The sequence below is a fragment of the Podarcis erhardii genome, assembly GCF_964252035.2.
Source record: "Podarcis erhardii genome assembly, chromosome: 14".
NCBI lineage: Eukaryota > Metazoa > Chordata > Lepidosauria > Squamata > Lacertidae > Podarcis > Podarcis erhardii.
In genome coordinates, this window is record NC_138503.1 from 39,796,036 (window position 1) to 39,822,568 (window position 26,533).

General features: G+C 43.7%; 1 protein-coding gene across 4 annotated transcripts in view; it reads left to right on the forward strand.

Moving 5' to 3' along the window:
• The first annotated feature begins 119 nt into the window (after positions 1–119).
• The window catches only part of GSPT1 (G1 to S phase transition 1), a 35,694-nt gene continuing 9,280 nt past the window's right edge, over positions 120–26,533 (forward strand). Inside the window, exons 1-9 of one of the 4 annotated variants that reach the window (XM_081839723.1) lie at positions 120–319; positions 17,152–17,199; positions 17,367–17,408; positions 19,175–19,399; positions 20,875–20,908; positions 21,661–21,738; positions 22,415–22,595; positions 23,303–23,457; positions 25,399–25,539. In XM_081839723.1, the coding sequence (XP_081695849.1) occupies positions 17,387–17,408; positions 19,175–19,399; positions 20,875–20,908; positions 21,661–21,738; positions 22,415–22,595; positions 23,303–23,457; positions 25,399–25,539 (836 nt within the window). In that variant the 5' untranslated portion in view covers positions 120–319; positions 17,152–17,199; positions 17,367–17,386. Of the gene's footprint in view, positions 320–1,442; positions 2,125–17,151; positions 17,200–17,366; positions 17,409–19,171; positions 19,400–20,874; positions 20,909–21,660; positions 21,739–22,414; positions 22,596–23,302; positions 23,458–25,398; positions 25,540–26,533 lie in introns of those variants that run through there. The other 3 variants (XM_081839722.1, XM_081839720.1, XM_081839721.1) reach the window with 3 other exon arrangements.

Consider the following 26,533-nt stretch of genomic DNA (forward strand, 5'->3'; position numbering starts at 1 on the left):
GCCGCCCAGAACTTAATCAGATAACAGTAGCTGTGTACAGGGAGAAATATTCCTACTGAACCACAGGTAAGAACAGCACCTGGAAGCTGGCTTGTGTTACTCAGCGCACAGCTAATTTGTTCGGTTTCATGTACAGGCGACATTGTTCTGGTAACTGCCATCACATACCGCTTGGGTGAAACCCTGTTGCATGATACAATCAGACAACACATTGAACCAGGTGATAGCAGAGTACGAAACGGTGCCAGAGCGTCTGCTCCGAGCCAGCGTGTTGCCAAGCCGTTTGCAACATAGGAGACCTATAGGAGCTTTCTGAGAGGTAAACTGCAGTTGCATGATTCTTTGGGGGAAGCTATGTGTTTTAAATGTGTGCTAAAATGTACTTTAATGGTATTTTTTAAATCTTGTATTTTTATGTTGTGAAACACTCTGAGATCTACAGATGAAGGGTGGTGGTATACAAATTTAATAAATAATAACCTAAGGAGCAGGAAGCAGACAGCCAGGTTTACCCACTAGGCTGGTTGCAAGCAAGAAAGCAGACACTTTGCGGGCTGGCTTGACGTTGGTGGGCCAGTGCCCCATTCACACTAATGGACCAGCCTCTACTGGTTTAATTACAATGACTGAGAAGAGGCAGGTTGAAAATCAGTGTGGTATAGTGGTTAGTGTGTTGGGTCTTGGAGACCAGGGTTCAAATCCCTACTTGGCCATGAAGCTCACTGGGTGACCTTGTGGGCCAGTCACAGCCTCTCAGCTTACTCCACAGGGTTGTTGAAGAATTTCACGAGGAGGGGAAGAACAGGTACATCACCTTGAGCTCCTTGGAAGAAAAGGTGGGATAGAAATTCAATATATTAAACTGTCCATGTGGCAAACTATGTTATCAAGCACGTGCTGTGCAGTAACCACGTGGAACACAATCTGATTCATTCGATTGGAAAATATTTATTATTACTCCTTCCTTCCCTCTTCGGTAACAGCACCCACTTTTCCTTCCTCGCTTCTCTGTGCGAGGAATGTGGTAGGAATATCCCTGTCTATACTTCCTCCCTTTTACGCAATGCTTCTATCAACTTTCTTATACATCCACGAAACTACATTCCCCATGTCCTTTCGAGAGTAAGCGCATGGTCCCGCCTACGAATGCGAAGCGCAAAGCCCTCTGGGTCTTGTAGTTCCTCTGTGCTACGTTTCGAGACTTCTTACCAGTGAGAGAGAGGGGGTGATTGGAGATTGAAACAGGAAGGCTGCGCAATGGCTGCTGGGAGTTGTTGTCTTCTCATCGGCTCGATTCGCGAGAGGTGCGGAAGCGGGCGAGAGCGGCGTCCCTCACGTCGCCTCGTCACCCGACGCGCGGCCCCCCGGGAGTTGTAGTCTCCAGGCCCGGCGGCGTGCCTACCGAAGGCAGGCACGCGGGGCTGACTGAGAACTACCAAAATGGCGGCCGGGCGCTGATGCGGGAGGAGAAGGGCGTACGGCATCTCGAGGAGGCCATCCTGCGTCGCGGCGGTGGGGCGCACACGCGGAGCGGCCGGAGCGAGCGCGGAGACGACGACGACGACGGTGGTGCCGCGTTCCCGGCTGCCGCGCTTTCCCCTCCCCCGCCCCTTCCCCTCCTGCCGCCGCCGCCGCCCCCCACCTCAGCCCGCTTTCCTCCCAGGACGTCGGGAGCCGCTTCGGGAAGCGCAGAGGCTTGTGGGGGGGCGGGCAGAGACAAAATGGAGGCGAACGGCAGCAGCGGCAGCAGCAGCGACTCGGCGCCCGACTGCTGGGACCAGGCGGATATCGAGCCCGGCGCTGGCCCGGCCGGCTCCTCCGCCCCCGGCGCTGCCGCCGCCGACGTGCCCAGCCCGGCCCAGCTCGACGCCGCCTCGGCGGAGCAGCAGGAGGAGCTGCTGGGCGCGGCCTTCAGCCGGCACCTCAACGTCAACGCCAAGCCCTTCGTGCCCAATGTCCACGCCGCCGAGTTCGTGCCGGCCTTCCTGAGGGGAGGCCCAGGCCCGGCCTCCTCGTCGTCGCCTTCCTCCTCCTCCTCCTCCACGTCCTCCGCGCCCGCGCAGGGACTCCCGCCGCCGCCTTCGCCCCCGCCGGGCCTGCCGCCCCTGACGTCGCTGCCACACGGTAACCTCGCCGGGGAGGAAGGAAAAGGGGTTGGGGCGGGGGGGGGTCGCTTCGGTTCTGGAGGCCTTGAACTTTGGGGCGTTTCAACAGACCCTGTTGAGCCCCCAGGTAAGTCGTGCGTGGGATTGCAACCTTAAAAATACAGTAATAGTAATCAGATAAATATTTTTTAAAAACAACAACCTGTGCTCAGATCACGTGCAGTTCCTTATTACGGCCAGTTGTAAGTAAGTGGTATATTTATTATCCCTCGCCTCCCCCCCCTCCTTTCACCTGCTTAACTCAACAATCCTGCGAGGTAGGCTTCAAAGAGGATCAGCTGGCCCAAGGCCACCCAGGGATCTTCATTACTGGGAGATGTTTGCCTCCTCTCTCCTCCCAGCTGGATGGTCTAACCTCCCTACTGCGTTGTGTGTGATTTTTTTTAGGGAGGATGTGAGTTAGGCTGGTGGGCCAGGAGCCCAGATTAGGAAGAAGGAGAGGAGCAATCCAAGTACAGTGTTTGAACTTTTTAGAAATGGGGGCAGAGAGGGTGGTCATGTTCTTTGGGTGGTAGCAGATGGGGAACAGGGAATCTGAGAAGGCGAGGCCAACGTGGGCCAACTTTAGCAATGTGCCCATGAGGGGTTTTGGAGGGAAGGCCTTAGTGAATGTGTTTGAAAGATAGTTGAGTGGGGTTGGGGTGACCCTTGGGGAACCTTGAACACCTGAGGGATTGGGGTAGGGAGAGGTCCTGTGTTGTGCTTGCTTCTGGCAGTAGTGTGGAGCCATGCAGACTGCACTGGGACAAGCAGAAATGAGGAGTGACTCAGGGCAGCTCAGTGGCTGTGATGCAAGGCAGGACGTCACTTGCCTACGTTGGCAGAGGAGGGAAAAAGTCTGTTTCCGGTTATTAGAAGAGTTGCTATGAAAGCCACTCGGAAAGACTTCCTTGATGCCATTATGTTCCTAAACCACCTGTTAACATGACGGGGTTTTTTAATATATATAAAAAGGCTGTGACCTTTTTCCCTTGCTCTTCCTCTAAGGAAGCTTTCTCCCACAGTATGCTAGGCTGAAAAATAGCAAACCAAAGTCACCCAGGGAGCTGGAAATGGATTCTCCCTAGTTCAGCAGTCTTATCAACTACATTACACTGGTTGTCTTCCAAGGTAGCAAAATATAAGGAAGGCAACCAGTGCAGAAAAGAGGATATTGTAATCTGAAGACACAGGAGAAGTAATATAGCGGATATGAGGAGAGAGATTTTAACATGGTGAATTACACTTGAAAGGTAGTTCTTACAGTATTGGTAGTGGGTAGAATGATCAGATCAGCAAAAACTTTATTTGAATGTGTGTTGTGCACTTCAGATGTTGTGTTTCATATAGGGGTCCTTGTGGACTCTTGGTAGTGCCCTTTATGTTTTTTTTAATCCAGATGTATTACCTACTAGGCAGTAAAAACCCTGGTGGAGTTGGAATCTTGCACATGGGCATTTTTTTCACCAGGTGGTACTAAGCATCTGACTTAACTTAGGTTAATGGTGTTAGATTTATGCTGCTATTTATTTTATAGGTTAATTAGCCATTTCATGCTTAAAATGCCATGAAATACTCTGGCTGCTTTATACCTCCATAATACTGTTACTGGAGCTCTCCCTTAACTTGAATCTTAGTGTTTCCTACAGTGGGTGCTTGAGTCAGTGGCTAGGTTGGAAATGGGGAAGGGATAGATGTATTGCTTCAAGGTCATCAGGTAAATCAAGAAGAATGGTGCAACATGCTAATGGGAACTGTGAATTGGAAAGCATGCCTTTTCCTAATATCTCCATAAGATTTGCAGTATTTGTGGCAAGATTGCCTTAATGTAAATTATCCAGTTTCAAGCAACTTTCCTCTTGGCTTTACTTTATTAGGTAGGCTTGATTCTGAGTCTGTATCCCATTCTTTCTTCAGAAAGCTCAGTGCAGCTTACATGATGTTCTCGTACAGGCTCCTATGTAGTCATGGGCCAGACTGAGACCTGCTTAAGTTTTTATTCCCCCTACCCCAATCTTAAATGTGTTCATAGGGTGTCTACATGATCTTGTAGTCAGGACCAAATCGCAGCTAGTAATTATAGTTGAGCATGTTAGCTAAGGAATGTCCCTGGATTACTTTCTGGTTGAATTGGGATGCTAAATTGCACCAAAATCCTGTGCATGTGTTACTCAGAAGTGAGCCCCATTGAGTTCAAAAAACATACTTCCTAGTAGCTACTCTTTAGGTAACGTTTGTAAAGTTAAAAAAAATGCTTGCAGGCAGGGTTTGTGTTTTTTGTTTTAGTTGGGAGAAAGTTGGCTTTTTGTTATTTCAAGTTGTCAGTGAGGTGCAGATAACTAACATAGCTCTGTGAGGGATGGGTCTAGTAATTTCTGCACATTTACCAGGGTTGAAATAAGAATACATGAGATGAAGTTGGGTTCCAAATAAGTCCTGATTGCCACTCTGCTTCATAAATTCAAAGCTTTCTTGGTTTTTTACCTATGAAAATAAAAGTTTGCCCAAGCTAAGATATTGCATGTATTATGTAAAGCATATCTTGAGAACGTCACACTCACGGTTTCCTATCATCTCAATTAACTGGTTGAATACCTATATTGCTCTACATGGGTATAAAGATGCTTGGCAACACTGACTGACATATTCCTGGGGATATCATAGTTGTTTGGGTACTTTCACAACTGATAGCTGAAACATGATGTATATGTATCCAAAGACACCCTTAATTACTAGGAATGACTGAAAATGAACACTTCCCATGAAGTCTTTATCATATCAGCTAGCTGACAGGCAGCCAAGCCACTATACTGATATAATATGTCATACTGTACCATACATGTGACAGTTTAGAGATGTAAGGAACTTTTTCTCATTCGGTTTCTGACTATCCTTGTGTGATCAAAGAGCCTCTGAGCCTGGAATATATCTCTGCATACAGAATTTAAAATGTTAGTTACTGTTTCAATTCATATACATATGCCTGTGGTGGCTAAGTCAGGTTTGAGTATTTAAGAAAGCTTTAGGCATTCAGTATCAATATGGTACCATGAGCTGGGCTGGTTTTTTTTAGGGGGGGGGTGTTTCTGTTGTCACTGTTGAGCTCTTGTACTGATTTATGTGGTTCACTTTGGTTGTGTATTTTATAGTGCTTTATTTTATTGTTTGTGACTACTTTTGTTATGTTGCGTGTGTTTTCACTTTGTACAATGCCTAGAGCATGGTTTGAACTGTGGAAAGGTGGCATTCCGAGGAGAGTGCCAGTCTGGAAGAGTTGCTTGGGCATAATTTAACATTGGAAAATGTTTCAATAGCAGTGATTCTTAAAAAGGGAGGCTTTTAAATTTTTACTGAATGGGTGTTTGGTAGGAGCACCAACCCACACCCAGTCAGTTCATTAAGCAACGTGATGCAGGAGCTTATTTTATTTGACAGTGCTACTGTGGACTATTTTTTGCAAGATAGAAAGCCTGGGGCTATTTATTTTACTAGCTTCACTTTTATCCTACTTTTTGTCTCCAGAACTCAAGGCAACATTCATGGGTTACTTGCAGTGTTCAAAATTTGCCAGGATGGCGCCTGATTTGTCCACCATCTGGAGCTGCATGCCTGGGGATCCTTGGATCTTGCCTGTTTTCACACATTAGCAACACACCCTGTGGAATTCTATCCATTATATTTTATCTTCCCAATCAAAATGAAATTCAGGAACCAAAAACTCATATTGAAAAATATGGCTTTTGAGCCATCCAGCCCGAAAATAGCCACCAGGTATTCTGTCTGGCAACTGTATCCCTGATTTAAGGGGCTCATATATCTGAGTTTCTAACACTGGTTACTTGCCAGGCTCAGGTCTGCTTAACTTGGAGAAGGAGCTGCATCAAAGCCAATGCGACTCTGTATGTCTTTGTATATTCATGATCTTTGCTTTAATCTTTGTAACACACACAGAGCTACTCAACTACCTTTACTCCAATATTTGTTTGATTTGTCTTGACTGGAGAGTTCAGGCTAGTTTTTTTTATTTTTAGGCTTAGGAAGGCTTGCTTGATAGAGGATGAGTGTCCCATCTCTTAACACTCTTATCTCAGCCAGCTCGCTCTTTCATCCTCGTTGATGCTTTGTTCTGAATTCTTAAGAGCGATAGTGGACTTCCAGATCACTATTCACTGCTGTGTTGAGCAGATTGCTAGTTCCTGCCCTGAGAGTTTATCCAATGTAGATCTACTCAGAGTAGATCCACTGAAATTAATAGCGTTGCTAATGTAAGTATTGAATTCAACGGTCTACTCTGTAAAGCTCAGTTGGATACTGCCCTAAACTTTTGTAGTGAAGGCCTGCAGTGAGGAGTTCAACCACATCATAGGCATAAAGCATGGAATAGCATGAGTATTTTGTTGTGTGGAGCTCTAGAGATAGGATTTTGTTGCAAGAAAGAGGCATTATGTAAAGCTGGTGAGAAGAGGACAAATATGAGCTAGATCAAGCTTCCTCAACCTTGCCCCTCCAGGTATTTTTTGGCCTACAACTCCCATGATCCCTAGCTAGCAGGACCAGTGGTCAGGGATGATGGGAATTGAAAGTCTGAAAACATCTGGAGGGCCAAGGTTGAGGAAGCCTGAGCTAGATGAAAACTAAAAGACTCAATCCAGACAAGACAGATGTTCATCTCCCCAGGTTAGTGGTGGCCAACTTGTTCTGAAGGGGGTTGCAGTCAGCAGGTTTCAGTCTGAGGGTGCTCATGATGTAACTTTCCCACTGGAGGCACCTGTAGCATGTGTCATCCAGAGTGCCTTTTACCGCCTTAGCCACGTCTTCAGGCTATGACCCTAACCTGGAAAGAGACAGCCTTGATTCAGTTACACATTTCATGCTAACTTCCCATTTAGAGTACAGTGGTACCTCAGGTTACATGCGCTTCAGGTTACATGCGCTTCAGGTTACAGACTCCACTAACCCAGAAATATTACCTCGGGTTAAGAACTTTGCTTCAGGATGAGAACAGAAATCATGCTCTGGCGGTGCAGCAGCAGCAGGAGGCCCCATTAGCTAAAGTGGTGCTTCAGGTTAAGAACAGTTTCAGGTTAAGAACAGACCTCCAAAACGAATTAAGTTCTTAACCCGAGGTACCACTGTACTCTGTGTATAAGGCTGCTGACCAAAGATAAAGACTGAGTGGAGAAGGGCTGACTTTCTTTCGTCCGGCAACCCTTTTCACACAAAGCCCTTCACTGCATCTTAAATCTGGCCAGGAGGCAACTCAGCTGTTCAAAACTTGAAGTAGGTGACACTTCCATTTTTAGATGGAAAGTACTTGCTTGTAGGTTAGGATTGGGGTTGAAGGCATGCTGGGTCTGCCCATTCTTGCATAGATTAGGGTTGTGTTTTACAGGAATTGATTTCTGTCATCAGTCTTGCTGTGCTGCAGAAGCAGTCTGGGATGCCCACATGGTGTTGTGAGATCAGAACTGCTTTTGACACAAAATAACTGGGCCTGTTGATGGGACTATCTTGGGCCTGTTGATGGGACTATCATCCTACCTTACTTGCATTCTTGTCTTTGAACAGGAAGGCCGAATGTAGCAAGGAGATGACATAGTTCCTGCTCAACAAGTACTGCTGTCTTTGGGCGGTTAAATATTTAATGTTCTTTCCTTGTCTTCTCCCAGACCTTATTGCAGAGTTCACTTTAATTATTGCTTATTATTTGCTTTGCTAAATGTTCACAGGGAAAACAAAAGGGTTGTGTCAGTCAGCAGTAGGCAATGTAATTCATTTAGCGATTAATACCTTGGCTCATGAAGTACATTTTTTTGTTGATATTGTTAGAAACAAAGAGAAAGCATTTTGGAAGATCTGCAAGCTTCTAAAATGCATGTTTCACCAGTTTATTCAAAATGGTTTCTTAACATTTCTGTATACATTAAATAGACTTCATTTGAACCCAATTATGTGTTAGATGTCAGAGCTTGTTTCACTGTCCAAAGTAGTTAGTTCCTTTCCCTCTTCACTAAATTATGCCAACAAGGCCACAAACATCTGGGCTTCTTTTGGTAGAAGGGCGTGGTAAAAATCTAATTATTACAATAATTGAGATAGGGAGCAGGCTTTGTAGTCTGAAGGTGTGTACATCAGACAACTGTGAAATGCAGTGTCTGCCATTTTTTGTATTCAGCACTAAGAGAAGCATACCTGTAACATTGGAAAGTTTATTTGGAAGCAATAATAATAATTTTATTATTTATACCCTGCCCACGTGGCCTAATGTTTTATTACAGGATTTCTTGAAAATATTCCATGACTGGACTGTCCATGCATTGTTGCTATAGAAAAATAAAACAAAAGCCCTTACACTTTGAGGGTTTCCTTTTGAGACATTCACTGCTTTGTTTACTCGACAACCACACAGGTAATAATGTCTCTTGGTGCTCTTTGAACTTCTCAGGAACCAATCTGGAATGTCCAGTTCTCCCTTTTGTTGTAGTCTCTGCCCTGTATTATTTTCCACAGTCTTTTTTATGAAGTATAATAAATGAAGTGTGGCAAGTCAGGAGCCACAGGTGACATCTAAAGTAGTATAGTCAGCTCACAACTTAAGTGCATTTAACTTGTGCGACTTCAGCTTTATGCACTTGGCTGAAAAAAATGAAAAGGAGGGCAGGTGTCTGGGGGGTGGTGTCAGCAATCCCACCTGCCATTGCACTCGCCTTTGGAGAATATTCTTTGACTACATGTGATTTTTGTCTTCATGCACCAACCCCAGAATGTAACTCCTGCGTAAGTTGAGAGTCGACTGTATAGTTAAGCAGTCTGAATTCGAAACTGGGTGTTGTGGCCTCTACCTTGGGATACAGGTTTCAGTGTAAGGGTGTTGTTGCTGTTGGTGGTGGCATCTATCTGTCTTCAAGGGACAATGGAGTATGTTTCCAGGGGTGAAGTCAAAGTGCTGTGTTAGCAGCACCAAAGTGACCTTCCCAGGATGCAAGCCTGGACAGTGTGTATGGAGGTCCTGGGCTGCCCAGACACCAAGACACATCGCTGACGTGGTCCAAACGAAAGCAGAGCAAAACGTTTGGCGGCAGTTTGACTTCAGGAGTTTCTGGAAGGAGGCATACAAGGTGTCATCCAACCATCTTAGGGACTCCACTCCAAATTTGTGTAGGGTTTACTCCATAGCCTTTTCTTCTCCCAAATATATCCCACAAGGCAGTGGTGGTTTAGGATCAGCGATTTTGTTCTCCTAGATGGGCTACCTTTCTAGGTTGATGAGCCCCATCTGCCCCTCACTTTCTACTACAGCACTAGCAGAATAATAATGCAAGCCCATTATTAGAGACATATGATTCAGTTTTTCAGAACCACATATTTTTGATTATGTAATAATTGGGATGATGTAAAAGGTTCCTGTTTTTGTTTATCCTTGTCAAATATGTGGTGTCTGTCCTGTGTTGCCAACTGCACATAACAAAATGGATTTCTCTCTCACCCATTACTGTTGCTACTAAAACAGTCATGTTTTTAATTTAGGATAGTTCCTTCTTATTGTGCCTGTATAAGGATTTTTTCCCAATGAGTCCATATGTGCCTTGGTGATAACGATGTTGCTTAAATTTAAATAATTTTGCTGTAATTTGTTTTGTAGCTTCCCTGGATAGCTTTACCAGATAAGGCAGTGTTTGTTGCTGAACAGCCTGTGAGCTTTTTTCTCTGTGCTATCAATGTGTGTGATTATTCATAGAGTATAAGAGGATAGGTGCTTGCTCCGAGGGGCTTCCACAACCTGTAATTCAGCACAGAGAATACAAGGGAAGGAGAGAGGAGGAGGAAGAGGAATGTGTGTGTATTTCAGTTGCATGTATGTAGGCTTAGTTACAGTTCAGGGTGATGACAAAAATTGTTTCTTTTTTATAAGAAGAGACACCACATGTGCAGCCTTACCTGAAAAGCTACTAGTGCACATTTGTGTGTTTATTATCTGCCCATGTTTGGGACTTCAGAAATTCTAAATAAACTACTAACAAATTCCCAAAGCAGGTAACCATATAATGCACTGATACTCTGAAATGGGGAAAATTGAGTTGCCTTGCCAGATTGCAGGGAGCTGATACTCACTTGCCGCAGGCAGGCAGGCAAGCAAGTACAGTAGTTGTTTACAAGCCTAATAGGGCGTTGTCCAAAAGCAGTACCAAAGTTTGCCCTTGTAAAAAGATGGAAAAGTCCAGCAAGTTTGGCTTTCGCTTGCAGTCATCAGAGTTAAAGGAGGCTTTGTAACAGTCACAACTGAAGTGTACGACGATAGTTGAGCATAATCTCCAGGGGAATATTTAGGGCAAAGAGTTTGCTAATGTGTTATGTACACTTCTCTCCTCTCTCTGTCTCCCACACACACTCAATTATGGTAAAGTTTATTATTTATATTTTGCTCTTCCACAATGATTTGTGCCTAAAGTGGCTCATAATGCAAAGATAAATAAATAAACAATGCACATTAAAAAAACAGAATTCTTAGGATAATAAAATAAGCACATGCAGACAAAAAGCACAAATAAAATGGCACAGCAAACAAAAAGTCCAGCACCGGACTGACTGAAATCAAAATTTAAAAGGCCTTGGAAAAATACCAAGGCTTCCACGTGGAGAAGGGATTTAAAGCACATTAGGAATGGATGTGAGGGATATTGAACTTCCCCCAGAATTACTTAGTTTTCTTTCTCCTTGTGCAGCTTAGAGGAGGAAAGCACAGCCTAGGGGAGGGGTCAGCAAACCTTTTCAGCAGGGGGCTGGTCCACTCTCCCTCAGACCTTGTGGGGGGGGATGAACGATTTTCACCCACCCATAAAGAGGCCTGAAGATGCTTCGCTTTACCTGCCCCAGTTGTAATCCCAATAGCCGCAGTTGGGCTTCTCCAGCCAGCCAGGTGCCATAATGGGGTAGGAGGCTGCGTTGGCCGGCGAAAACAGAAGCAGCAGCCCCAGCAGAGGAGCTGCAGACGGAGGTAGGGGAACCGGGGCGTCACCGGAGCTTTTACCCCCCACCTGCTGCTGCTGTTGCCGTTGCTGCTTCCCAAGAGGCACTGCGGAGAAGAGAAGAAGACTGAGCTGCCCACCAACCCACAAGTGGCGGCCGTGGCCACCACAATGACCCACCTGAACGCCATGGGAGGAATGAAGGAGGCAGGCAGGCGACGACGAAAAAGAAAGCGTGTGGGGAAGCAGTGTGGAAAAGGGGTGCGGAGAAGGAAGGAAGAGCGGACTGAGGGAGAGGGAGGAGCAGCAGGAGGAAAACGCAGCAGCAGCAGCCGGCGTCACACATCACACATTTTTGCTGAGGCGGGCAGGCAGGCGAGCCGACCCTTGACGGCACCTGGCACAGGGCAAGATTGCTCCATCCCTGAGGATAAAAGCGCTGCCGAAGGAGGGAGAGGGAAAGAATGTGTGCACTGGCGATCCACACGGCGATTCCTGGACCGTCCATGGGCCAGATCCAGAAGGCAATTGGGCCTGATCCTGCCCGCAGACCTTAGTTGCCAACCCGTGGCCTAGGGGGAAGGATTCAGTTCTGCTAATCACATGCACCTTAAATCTTCCCCCCCCACACACACACCTCACACACTTTTCATGAATTCAACATGATGCAAGTTGGGTCATGTGGGTACCACAACTACTTCTCTGACTTAAGCAAGGAGGAAAGCCTTTCCAAAAAGTTAGAAATGCGGGAAACAATGGGTTGCCTGCCTTAGAAATTTAATGTTATTTTAAAAGAATTTGAGAGCTTTTCAAGGATTCTTGTAAGGATTGTGCTTATTCTAATGCTGGGTCTCCATAACAGAATAAAGTTCTAAAATGACCTTGATGGAGTGGAAAACTTAACCCAAACTTCAGAGACAAGTGCAGCAGTTCTGCATTTTGGGGTATGGGTAGAAATCAAATGCACAGCTATAGGATTCATGATAACGTGATTTGGCAATAGTACAGGTGAAAAAGGTTTTGGATTTGTAGTTCATTGAATATGAGTCAGCAAGTGTGAGTTGAATGCAAAAAAGGCTTAAGTAGTTTTGGTCTGCATTCCTAAATCTACAGTTTTTATTTATTTTTATCATCCAATTGCTATTGGAAGGAATTTGTAAATCCTGAACTAGAAAGGATTAACTAGAACTGGATAGTTTTGTATGTTACTAATTTAATTTAATTTAATATATTTCTGTGCTGCTTTCCACACACACAAATCACAAAGCGGCTTACATACAATAAATATCTATAACATAGTAGAGCATCCCAGTTAGAACATAAATCATATAGAGTAATTAACAAATCATCAGTAAAACAACCACCTTCTATAAAACACTGTTAATAAAACAGCAACAAAAATAAGCTAAGCAGCACAACCACAACAAGTCATGTAAGATTCACAAAGCATTACTGCACTCATAATTCACAAAACAAAATTAACATTTACAATCTTACAACCAAAACCAAATGAAGCACTGTTGAATTCACACACTCTCTCCTCACCCCATGATTCATAATCTTCTACTCAGTTCATCAAAAGACACATACACATAATGCCTATGGCAGCAGCTCTGTTCTGAAGGCTCCTAGGGCCCCAAGGGCCAGGCAGGTGGAAAAAACTGTTGCCTGATGGCCAGCACAAAGTCTTGTTCCCCTCACAGTTCTTTCTCTGGAAATAGTTCCCTTATGAAGGCTGGAGGGTGGGGCAAGGCAAGTGGAAAAAGCCACTGTCTGGTGGTCAGCACAAAGTCTCATTCCCCTCATCATAAGAAGTAAGATTTTGACCTCTACTCTGGTTTAATTTTCCTGTTTTCTCTCCATCTTTTTAAAAAAAATGATAAATATTTACAGTACAGTGGTACCTCGGGTTACATACGCTTCAGGTTACAGATGCTTCAGGTTACAGACTCCCAGAAATAGTACCTCGGGTTAAGAACTTTGCTTCAGGATGAGAATATAAATCATGCACCAACGGCATGGCAGCAGGAGGAGGCCCCATTAGCTAAAGTGGTGCTTCAGGTTAAGAACAGTTTCAGGTTAAGAACGGACCTCCGGAACTAATTAAGTATTTAACCCGAGGTACCACTGTAATTGCATAAGAATAGGAGATTCCATGTTTATAAGTATAGGCCTGCATCCAAAGTTTTGCATGCACAAGCGCAGTTCTTGAGCAGCACCAGTGTGCCATGTGGTAAACCGCTCTTGAAAACAAGGGGACTCTCAAAGGCAGGTAGTGGCATGACATGGGCACCTGCTCTTTAAAGGAAATGTTAAATCCCACTGGGCGTGTTCGGCCACTTCAGTGTGACTTAAAGTAGTTCCCTGTCCCTAACATATTTTTTGGATTAGTAATTCACTTCCATTTGTGCAAATGATAGAGGATTGCGACATTTCTAAGCTCACTCAGTTTACATTCCTAGGGATTATGTAGCATTAACTCCTTCCTTCTCCCCTGTCTTATTTTAAGGCAGTGGTTCTCATACTGCTCTTGAAGCAAAAGAGACACAAATTGAAAAGCCGGTTGGTTTTTCTTTCTTACTGCTTTCTCCTATCTGTGGATGGTTAGACCTGCAGAGACTTACAAAGAGTGAGGGAGGAAATAACAAATGGATTGCCTAAATGTCAAACCTATAGAAGGCCAGGACTTCCCCCAAAGAATCCTGGGAAGTGTAGAGTTGTTAGGACTCCTATTTCCGTCGCAGAGCTGCAATTTTCAGAGATTCGGCGGCAGTCCTTTTTCTCAGAGAAGTCTGGGAACTGTAGCTTTGTGAGGGGAATAGGGGCTTCCTACCAACACCGAGCACCCTTGATAAACTACACTTCCCAGGATTCTTTAGAGGGAGCCATGACTGTTAAAGTGGTACAATACTGCTTTGACTGTATAGTGTAGATGGGGCCTAGGATTATGTTCCCCAGCAGCAGCAATTTGGATGCTTCTTTGTGTTCTTGATAAGGGGGTGGATGTCATGACTTCCCCCTTTTGTTACCAGCATCCGATTCTCAAGAGGTGAGCGTTCCTCCATCCCTCTTATAATTGGCTCCATGAAATTGCAAAGCAGGAGGAGTTGAGTCTCTGGAGGAAGCCTACCCTCTCCTCTGCTCTAAATGTGGGCCTGCTGATCATTATTTTGTTGTAGCACACCGTGTTAAGACTTGCTGGCTAAATTGTTTAAACCTTTGGACAGTGATGTGGGGTGGGCAGATTTCCAAGGATTTATTATCACTATGGGGGGGGGAATCAATTTCATAAGTATATTAGCAATATTGAAGAATATTAGGCAAGCCTGATGTTTTCATAGCTGTAATGAATGTTTTTCAGGTGATTGTCCCTATGCAAGTCAGCAAATTGCATATAGTTATTTGCGTTGCTGAAATTTATTGCACCAACAGTTTTCAGTACTTTTGTTTCTCTTAAGCTTAAACAAAATGAGGGAAGTACATGATAATGTATTTAGATTTTTACGAGTACATATTCCAGTTCGGTTCTCCTTAATAGCATCTTTAAAGCACATTAAGTGTGCCTTAATTTGCTTCCTCAAATATTTCAGGTGTAATACTTGTGGTGCATTGGGGCATAAAATTAACGTGGGGAACTTTTATTAGCTTTGTTTACTAAACAAAGGTAAAGTAAACATGCTGAATTAGAACACTCCCTAGGGTAGGGGTAGCCAAGCGCTGGTCTTCAGCTGTTATTGGACTCCCAACTCCTATCAGCCACAGCCACCATTGCCAATGGTATGGGTAATGGGAGTTGGAGTCCAGCAACATCTGGAGGCACTATGTTGGATTCCTTGGCTCTAGGGCAGGGTTTCCCAAACTTAGGTCTCTAGCTCTTTTTTTTTTTTACTACAACTCCCATCATCCCTAGCTAGCAGGACCCAGTGGTCAGCGATGATGGGAATTGGAGTCCAAAAACAACTGGAGACCCAAGTTTGGGAAACCCTGCTCTAGGGCATTAGAAAGAGTTTTTTAAAAACCCACTACACATTACTATAATTTATATCAAGATTTTATTTCCAGAATTTTTTCCAGTGCAGCATTTTCCAGAAAACTCACATCACTACCCTTGGAGGATATGTCATTAGTGCCAGCTGCTTCCCGCACAACTGTACACTCTGTCCAGTGTCATCTAGCATTTCTAATTACTGCCCTGAAGAGGGTATTGCTGTTGCCTTTGTATCTTCTGTGTTCTGCTCTGCCTGACCTGCATTCACCCTTCGTGCCTGTAATATTGGCCTTCTGCCAGCATGGCCTGCTTTGCTCTATTCTTTTGGAGCCTGCAGCGCAAGCAGAACCAAAAAAGTGGCTGAGAGTCTGGTTCCTGTAGTAGTGTGAGCAGACAGTACGTTTACTTTACAAATCCACTGGTGTGCTGTAAGCCAGCATTCTGAATTACTGCCAAATGCTAAGCGGGGTGTACAAGCACACATCTGATTCCCACCCTACACCAAATGAGAGATTTGTTATTTTAAATGTGAAAAGTAAGTGAGTACCAAATATAACCATATTTTGCTGGGCATTGTGGCTTATGGGTAGGGACACGGGTGATGCTGTGGGTTAAACCACTGTGCCGCTTGGGCTTGCCAATCAAGAGGTCGGCAGTTCGAATTCCCGCAACGGGATGAGCTCCCATTGTTCGGTCCCAGCTCCTGCCAACGTAGCAGTTAGAAAGCACACAGTGCAAGTAGATAAATAGGTACCGCTCCGGCGGGAAGGTAAACGGCGTTTCCGTGCGCTGCTCTGGTTTTGCCAGAAGCAGTTTAGTTATGCTGGCCACTTGACCTGGAAAAACTTTGCAGACAAACACCGGCTCCCTCGGCCTGTAAAGCGAGATGAGTGCCGCAACCGCAGAGTCGTTCGCGACTGGACTTAATTGTCAGAGGTTCCTTTACCTTTCCGTATACAGAAATCAGCTCCCCGAGTTTGGTGCTTTTGTGCATTTTTGTATTTTCTTTTTCTCAGTTTGCTGTTTTGGCACTTAGTTTCTTTTATGTGAATATTCTAATCTGTATTTGATCTTGCTAGCTTTAAATAATGCATAATTTTTATAGGAACGTAACTAAGTTCAAATGCATTAAAATGAAATTTAAGGGCTTCAGAAGCATTTCAAATTCGTATTTGGATCAACCAGGTGGTAGGGAATCTGGGAAACAAACCACCAGATCTCCCTTCTGCATGTTTGTCCTATGTAATGATACTTGGAAAATTACTCCTAACCGCTGTGGTGCTTCAAAGTTCAACATGTTTGTAAAGTGCTTTGATTCTGCTTACAACAGGGTCATTAGAATCACAACCTCTGGAGTCTGATTCATTTGATGATACAGGCAAATAGATAGCTTTTTGTGTGCTACATTGCAAAAAAAGATTGTTTTTAAATTGGCAAATTTTAAAAGGGCACATTTAGCAACAGTAAGCCATGTTTTAGGATTACGTGAATGAGCAGCAGTGAGCCTTGGTCTTGGACCCCCACCCAAGCATGTTCAGAAGGTGTTTTTTTAATTGACCAGAACTCCACATTATATCAAGACTGATTAGTTTAATCTATGGCTTGTTTGAGCAAGCCAAGGTCAAACCATGGCTTATGATCCTGGCTTACTAGCAAACCGCTGGCTAACCAGAGTTCCCTGAGTTTGAGTGTTACAGGGAACTTTAGTTCAATTAAAAGTGGTTGCTTTTGATGTCCTTGTGGCATTGCTGGAAGAGGGGAGAGAGCGCACACAATTTCAAGGCTTTCTGCTGCTTTAAACAATGGGTTTGCATCGCATGCAAAACAGGGCAAAATGTCCCAAAAACCTCACCGGACAGATTCTTGTGCATGTCTCAACACATGCGATTTTAAGGAGTTCAGGGAATAGGATGGGGGCAAACAGTAGAGTGAAAAGCCTAGAACCCTTTCCTTGTATCTACTTCAGATTATCTGGCTGTTCTGGTTCTTGAGCTTTTATTGAAGGCAGTTATCTCTGTATTTATATCAATGCTGAATCTCTTATTTGTTTAAGGGGCATCAGCAGAATCTTCACAAGAGGAACAACCGTCACCTTGTGAAGGTAATATGCATGTGTTTGCTGGAAAATCTAAAGTGGATCTAATTATGTGATTTAGGATACATTGTTAAACTTTTGCTAGCATGCTGTGTTCTAAACACATGTTTAACCATGGCATCTTGAGTTAACGTCACATATTTAACATTCTGTATTTGATTCTCTTTCAACAGGGTCAAATGCTGCAATCAGTATGGAAATCTCAGAACCAGTTGGTAAGTGCAGTTGTGTAATACAGCTAGAAGTGCTGTTTGATAGCACTTGACTTGTTTAATTGAAGATACTGCTAATTGAGTCTTTGCTTTTTTATTGTGACAGAACATAGTGTAGCCCCTTTGTACCTGTATTTGAAAATATTTCAAGCCAGTGGGCAGAAGGTAGATCTGAACATCTACCAAAAGGTCTGGGTGATTTGAAGCTGGTGTGCAAAGGTTTCTGACTACCACTTGTTAAACGATAGTATTGAGAAGGGCTTCTTCCACTTTAAACTGGACTTCTAAAAGCCGCAGTGCAAGTTGAGGGAACGGAACTGAATTCTTGTGTAAAATGACTGTGATCTCATACGGAAAACAAACTCCTTCTGGGATCAGCATGTGGTCAAGCATTTTCCTTAATTCCTTAAGTGAATGGTATCAAATGTTTTCATTCTGCAAACAGAAGAAGCTTCCATTCACACAATAACCCCTTCCATGAGCATACTCTTCCTTGAATGAAGCAAGAACTTTGAATACCACCAAGTGTGTTCTACTCTCCCTCAAGCCACCCTTTTGTCCCTGCCTCAGTTGAAGGATGGGGAACCTCTGGCACACGAGCCAATCTTATGTCTTCCAGAGTGTCTAATTAGGCCCGTGAGGCCATTCTTTTAAAGCCTTACCTACCTACCCAACAGATGCTGTCAATCCAATGCCAGCTAGTGGGCAGGGCAGGGGGTTGGTTCTTCACTGACTCTACACCCCAATTCCACTGCTGTGGAAGAGTGTGCATATCCAAACTCTGAGCCGGATTTAACTCTGCTCATCAGCTGGTGAACAGGGGTTAAACCCTTCTCGGTTTGACTGTGCACATGCAGCCAAAGCTCAGTGCGGGGCTGTTTTCAAAAGCTGATGAGTTTTCAAACAGCGCAGAGCCCTTTGTTTTGCAAGCAGTCCCAAGCTGCTCTTTAAAGCTTCAAAAACCAAAGATTCAAAGAGCAGCACAGGTCTGTTTCCAAAAGGGTTTTCATCCAGTCTCCTGCTGCACTTTGAAGTCCCAACAGTTAAGATTTCAAAGCATAGTGTCACCTCGTGTCACTATGAGTAGATTTCAAACACATGAAATCTACCTACCCGTATTCTTCCCACCTCTATTGTGGAATGTCCAGTAAGAGTATATTGATGTCGTGCTTCAAATTCTCAAATAGTCTCATACTTTAGGTAGACTGACCAGTTTTCATGGGCAATTTTAACTTAGCTCAGTAGGTAGCACATGAGGCTCTTAATCTCATGGTTGTAAATTCGAGTCCCATGTTGGGCAAGATCCCCTTGTGGTCCCTTCTATTACTGTGATTATATCTGAAACACTTTGAACATGAGGAAGGAAGGGAGCAAGTGTTCAGTCATCCTCATAAATTGAGTAATAATAATTATAATAATAATTAATAAATATAGGTATACAAAAACTGTATAATCTCTTCAAAAACTGTATAATCTTGACGTGTTTTGTGTGTGTTCTGCAACTGAAAATTCTATTGTGTTAAAATAGTCTGCTGATACCTATGAATTGTAGCATGCTTTGAAAATGACTTGTAATATCCAGTTTAGAACAAAGCTTTTGGAAAAGAAGCCTCAGCCAGCAGAACAAGATCAGAAAAGATGAAACTTGCAGCAGTAGAACTTTTAACTGCTTAGATGTAACATACCTGCCTTTGAAGTACTGCTAACCTTTTGAAAGCAGATGAAAATTTTCCATTTGTTCAGATAAACTCTTTGTTAAATTCCAGTAGAAAACGGAGAAACGGAAATGTCCCCTGAAGAATCATGGGATCACAAAGAAGAAGCTATAGAACCTGAGTTAGCAAGTGGACCTTCTGGAGATGCAGGACCTACCGAGGAAGGCACCCCGGAAATGATGGAGGAGGAAGAGGAACTACCAAAACCTAAATCTATGATGGCACCACCAGGTGCTCCCAAAAAAGAACATGTAAATGTAGTATTCATTGGACATGTAGGTAAGCTGCTGATAAGCGCAGGGTGGGTGGGTGCATTATATGTTTTTTAACCTGATCTTATTACTGGGACCATCTTTAATGCTTTCAGAGTATACCTTTTTAGATGCTAATGTTAGATTCTATATAAAATTGCAGGTTTGCCTTTCATGCAGATTGGCAAAAGTTTAAAGAATATGGTAGGTTTGCTAGCGACAGTGCAGGCTTTGGCATGTCTTCTTTGAAGTTCAGTGGAACTTGGTCCCAGAGGATTTTATAGGATGGCAACCTAATAATTATCCTCCTTGGAAGAGTTCAGAATAGTGTGCATAGTCAAGCCTTCCTTTATTCCGTGTCTCACCAAAACAAATAGGTGCAGCAGAGAGTGACTCATTTACGATTACTGCTGAGTAGACATCTGAAGCATAGGACGCTGTCATAATCTAGATCACACTATTTGTCTGCCTAGCTCAGTATTATCTTCTTTGACTGGAAGCAGCTCTTTAGAGCAGGGGTCGGCAACCTAAGGCCCATGGGCCACAAGTGGCCCATGGGGGATCATTTAACTGGCCCATGGACCCCTGCCGCCCGCTCGGTCAGCTCCCGTGTACCATGCTAAACCAGCATGGAACAAAGCAGGGACTGCCTTCCATGACACTGGCCGGCTTCCCATGGGCTGCAGGAAGCTTCTGCAGCCAATGGGAAGCTGCACACGCCTCCTCTGTGCCGGAGGAGCCATGCTTGCTGAGGCTGATGGGAGTGGTAGTTCAGCAGCACTGAGGTCCAAAGTTTTCCTACACTTGCTGTAGCATATGCATTGCCTGTCAGTTAAATGACTTGGTTGCAGTTATGCATAAAGCTGATAAACCTGAAATTAAAATGGTTGATTAATGCATAATGCAACAGGGAGGGGGAAGGAACTGCTAATTAGAATTCTTGCTTGCTCATATGACGTGGTGTCTGGGCTCTTTCTCCTTAATAATAAGTTTCCTTGCAGGGAGAGTAAAATAAATAAAATGCTTGTTAAGGACACTGACATCTAGAACTAATGCTGTGGACTTTTAAAAAAGCAAAAAATAGCAGCAGCATACAGAGAATAGAAAAGGGCATACTTTGCTTTACATCCTTTCAAAATCATTTGCACACTTAGTGTGCCTTCATATGTTTATTACATCCTCCTTTACTGAACAACTTAAGTCTCAAACTGCCCAGTTAAACTCTGTTATTGGATCCACTCATTTTGTTGCTAGTTCATTTTATGAAGCAATGCATTTTTAGAAAAGGAAAATTTATAACAATGGAAGGTTTTTCTTAGCATTTCCACGGACAAATTTTGACCCTGCGTCATTGGTGATACTAATATGAAAGACAAAAGAACATCATGATGGGGAAATCCAACATTTTAATGGAATGGGAGAAGTAGCTTAGGTGGTTGGGGAAAGCTTACTTTGAAAATCCATTTTTCTTTAAAAATTGCTCTCTACATTTTTTTTGGCTAGATGCTGGCAAATCAACAATTGGAGGACAAATAATGTAAGCAGCTTAATTTATCAAATCTTTGAAACGTTTGTGCTTGATTGCTTTTGTTGACGTAGACTTACCTGCAGTGCAGCATTAGTCTGAATCTCTTTCCAATTGTTTTCTGTCTATTGTGAAGTAGCGCTTTAAAATTGTTAGGTAATAAATGCCCATAGACATTTTCCTAACCTTTCCTGTAGTTCCACAGTTTAGACCAGGGTGGTGAACATGAGGCCTTCCAGATGTTATTGGACTCCATCTCCCATCAGCCTCAGCCAGCATGACCAATAGAGATGATGGAAGCTGGAGTCCAGCAACATCCAGAGAGCTACAGGTTTCCCCAGTCCTGAAATAAATTACAAAATTTTCATATGCCCATACTAAATGCTGTTTCTCAATGTAATGTAAATGTTTGATCAAAACCTGCTTCTCATGCAGCACTGTAGTCCAGGTTTTCTCATACTTGGGTTTCCAGCTGCTCTTGGACTATGACTCCCATTCCTATCTAGCAGAACCAATGATCAGGGATGATGGGAATTGTAGTCCCAAAACAGCTTTTCCCAAATTGTAGTCCCAAAACTATTTTCTGTGGATTGGCTATCTTTATATGCTGCTGTGTATGCCAGTGAAGCAGTGAGCTGTATGGATGGTTTATTTACCTTTCTGATGGTTTATTTACCACCTCATTCTATCTCCTTAAAAATAAATCTGCTTTCTATAGGCAGCACCTACATTGTAAACAACATATAAATCTATTTTTTTTCTAGGTACTTGACAGGCATGGTTGATAAAAGAACACTTGAAAAATATGAAAGAGAAGCTAAAGAAAAAAACAGAGAAACATGGTATGAACCCCCCTACATCTTATGATGAACATGCTTTAACCTATGTGGATTGTTTTTTTCCTCTCTCTTTGGCAAGAAATAGATAAAGTTCCTGGAGAGCAGGTTCTGACTTAGGAGAATACCAGCTTAGGGGCTGAGTGAGGAGGAGCCTCTGTTACCTGTCGTAGTTGATGGGTTGCAGCCATTGTTAGTCTACTCAGAGTAACTTTGCTGCATTTGCAGCACTGAAGTGACCTCTCTAGGGCACAAGCCTAGGCAGTGTGTATGGAGGTCCTGGCTTGCCCAGACGATGACCTCTCCTCTCAGCCTCACTGATGTGGTCCAAAGGAAAGGAAAGCAATACATTTGCACCAGCTTGGCTGCAGGAGTTGCCTAAAGGAAGTGTACAAGATGCCATCTAGCTGCCATCCAGCTTCCTTAGGGACTCCACTCTGGGTTTATGTAGGGGGTTACTCCCTAACCTTTTCTTCTCCTGAAGATGGCTAGCAAGGCAGTCGGTACACATTTTCTAGAAATGCTAGAATGCTGGGCTTTGAAAGCACACTCAGCTGCCTTGCCCAGTTCTTGTGAGTTCCTGGGAATGTTCAGATACATTTTTGTGTGTGTCTAGATTGGCTTTTGAGAACCATTGAGCCACACAGTGCTAGTGTGATCACTCTTTTCCCTCTCCCTGTAGGTACCTCTCCTGGGCCTTGGACACAAACCAGGAAGAAAGAGACAAAGGTAAAACAGTGGAAGTGGGCCGTGCCTATTTCGAAACGGAGAAGAAACACTTCACAATTTTAGATGCTCCAGGGCATAAGAGCTTTGTCCCAAATATGATTGGTGGTGCTTCTCAAGCTGATCTAGCTGTGTTGGTAAGAAATCATTCAGTCCCTCTCTGGGTTAAGGAGCCCTTGGCAGATGTTTAGCTGATGACCTGTTACTGTTTTTTACTGAAGTACGTTTCTTGCAGCTGTAGTGACCTGTTTCATGGTCTCATTTTATTTCATTTTTTACTTTGTGTATGCATCAACTAAGGCAGGGGTATGGAACCTTTTTCAGCCTGGGGTCACATGCCAGTGCAGGGGTGGGTGTAGAGGCAAAATTGAATGGAGCAACAAATTTAATTTTTACCTTGGTATAGTAGAAAACTTTCTGCACTTGTTTGCACACCCATCTTGATTCTCCATCTGGATGAGAAAGAGCCGTTAGTAGAGTTCAAGGACACCTTCTAGCCATACAAAAAGATTTGGAGTGGAAAGCAGGGACAGTGAATGGTGAGGCTTGTGTAAAGTTTCGAGGGCCACACATCAAGGCCTGGAGGGCCACATTTGGCCCCTGAACCTGAGGTTCCACACCCCCGTTCCTAAGGAATTAGTAGTTGTAAGGTAATGGCTTTTTATATAAAAATTGTACTCTTGAGATTATTTGAACAGTTGACTTAAAGGAGCAATCCTCAACATAGGTCACCTTGCAAGGCCTAAAATCTCTGACTGTTCTTAATTCTAACTGGAGAAGAGCAAGGAATTGAGCTATAGCCCTAATAATTCAAACATTGTTGATTTATCTCCCTTCCAACTAGGTTATCTCTGCAAGGAAAGGAGAGTTTGAAACTGGTTTTGAGAAAGGGGGACAAACGAGAGAGCATGCCATGTTAGCGAAAACTGCAGGCGTAAAACATTTAATAGTTCTTATTAATAAAATGGATGATCCAACTGTGAACTGGAGCAATGAAAGGTGAGTAGAACTCTTGTTAAATTCTTGTTTTGTTTTTACGTGTTTTATCTACAGTGTGTATGTTATCTTTTTGTATTAGAAATGGGATTGGCCTTCTCCTACCAAATATACCCTGGTGTCCTAAATTCTGGAAACCTAGGTGGAGTTGTTCCAGAGCTACAGGGAAGATTAAATGTTGACATTGGGGTGCAAGATCACTCCCATTACATGACTGAAATGCATGCTGCAGAAATACAGGACTCTTTTTCACACAGGCCCTGTTGACCCATAACTAAAATTCCTGCATGTGGCTCTACTACCTTAGTATTCATGTGGCGATCAGATCATCAAACCATCTTTTATATGCCCTCACAATAGTTAGTTAGAATGGGGACAACAAGGACTTCACTGGAATGGCCCCTAGAATTTGGAATAATCCCTCAAATTAGACATGATGAAGAGCCCATCTCTGGCTGTTTTCTATAGCAGCTTATTTCAGGAGGTCTGCTGATGCTCAAGGAAGTTTTCATGCTGTCATTTTTGCCTTCACAATAAGTTTAAATACTGTATATTTCCTTGAATATTGTAGAAAGGGCTATTATAGCTCATGGCACTCGTCACTGTCCTCCGTGTGCCAGTAGCGGTTTAGTCATGCTGGCCACATGACCCAGAAAGCTGTCTGTGGACAAACACTGGCTCCCTCAGCCTGAAAGTGAGATGAGTGCCGCAACCCCATAGCAGACTGGACCAAACTGTCCAGGGGTCCTTTACCTTTTACCTTAATAGCTCAGGGGTCCTAGATTTTGTTCCTGTCATCCCCTTTAAAGCTTCAGGTAGTAAGTAATGGGGGAAGACACCTGTCTTTGTCTGAGAGACTGGGCACCTGCTGTCACTGCTGAGCTAGCTGAATGAATAGTCTGACCTAGTACAGTGGTACCTCGGGTTACAAACGCTTCAGGTTACATACGCTCCACTAACCCAGAAATAGTACCTCGAGTTAAGAACTTTGCTTCAGGATGAGAACAGAAATCATGCTCCGGCGGCAGCAGGAGGCCCCATTAGCTCAGGTACCTCAGGTTAAGAACAGTTTCAGGTTAAGAATGGACCTCTGGGACGAATTAAGTGCTTAACCCGAGGTACCACTGTATAAGTGAACAATTGCTAATTCATATCACCCCCTTACATACTAAGCCTGTGCTTTGCAAAGAACACTGCCAGATTCACCCATGTGCATTCCGACACAGTACAGTCTTACAGGGACTACCACAGTGTCATTTTCCTCGATTCCCACAAACCTCTAACCCTGTTTATACAAGGACTATCCCTTATAGAAGAGGAGGGCAAAGATACCTGCGAAATTTACAGTAGATTGGCAAGGATTTGTGGCTCCCAATTGCTTAACAATGACAAAAAGGGACCTTTTGCCCCACTCCCCTTTCCATTAGCCCACTATAATGAAGAAAGGGTAACCAGGAGTGGGCTTTTGTATGAAAGAACCCTGAGGTCAGTTCAGTTCTGGTGCTGAAAATGAATCCTAGGATCAGAATGTACATAGAGACACCCTCTTCTTTCATTTGGCATGTGTCTCTTCCATCTGGCTCTTGCTGGTAGATTTTCAGATTCTAATACAAAGCAGATCTAACAAGTCTGCCCATCCCTGCTCTCTGTGGTCTCCATTCTCTACATTGGTGCCTATGATTGTTGACAGATAAATAGCTCCATCAAAGTTTCTGGATAAAGGCAGGTAGTTTTAGAGGTCTGCTATTTGGGAAAGATGTTCACTTAAACTTGATTCGAGCTCAGATCCATCAAGAAAGCATTGCGAGGTGAAATGTAAAGAGAAACTGGCAGCACCACACAGCCCCTGGCCCCATTGTCTCTCACCCCAGCACCTTTGACATAGCTGTTCCAAGACCATCCAAAGTCTGTTAAGGTTTTTCTTCTGTTGGGTGAAACTTTCAGGTATGAAGAATGTAAAGAGAAATTGGTGCCATTCTTGAAGAAAGTTGGCTTCAATCCGAAAAAAGATATTCACTTCATGCCCTGCTCTGGATTGACTGGAGCAAACCTCAAGGAACAATCGGACTTCTGTCCTTGGTATATGTATGTATCTTTATCTTTATTTTATTTAATGTAATGCCCTGCTTTTCTGTGGAGAGCTAGATCCAAAGCAGCAAATGCCAAATGCCACATGTCATAAAACCCTGTAAAATCAAATTTAAGTAGTCTTAATAAAAATAGCTGTTACTGACCCACATAGCAGCAGAGAATCCAAACAGTTTCACACTTCAGTGCAGCCACCACCATTAACTGTAAAAGGCCTGCCTGAACAAGTGAGTTTCAAGCAGCTGCCTAAACTACACAACTTTCCAAAGATATCTGAAGGCTGTCCTGTATCAGGAAGTTTTAAATGTTTGATATCTCACTGTGTTTTTATATTATGTTGGAAGCTGCCCAGAGTGGCTGGCTGGCTGGCTGGCTGGCTGGCTGTTGTTGTTGTTGTTGTTGTTGTTGTTGTTGTTGTTGTTGTTATATCATCTTCATCATCATTATTGACGAGAGCAAGCCTGACAGACCTGTTGGTGTCTGTCACAGCACACTTCCAATCTGGGTCAAGAGGAAACTTTTTGAAACAGGCAGTTTCAGCTTAGGCCCAGGTAGTCATTCAGAGTGTTGGGGAGAGCGGGACCATGGGAAGGTTGCCATTGGCCAGCCTCTTAATGATTGCCTGGAGCACTGAGGTGGGGAGAGTGCTGCAGACTACTTAAGAGACACCCCGGTTTGTGAGCTGATAATTGTTTTGTGTGCTTGAAGAAAAACGATCAGGCCAGTACTGATGTGATCACAAGACGAGTGGCTGCTCAAATAGCCCTTCTGCAAATCCTTTCTGTTAAAATTTGATTATCTGCAGATTTGATCCAGGTTAAAACTTAAGCACTGCTGGTAGGTTGGTAGCATTGAACTATTTTTGAAGCTGCATTTTCAAATGAACCATTATCAAAGCTAGGGCACCTGTCTGTATTTTTTGTTGCCTCTGTTAAGATGGCAAGCGAGAATTCTTAGTCTTCTAACCTTTGTACAGTTCCTAGGAATATTT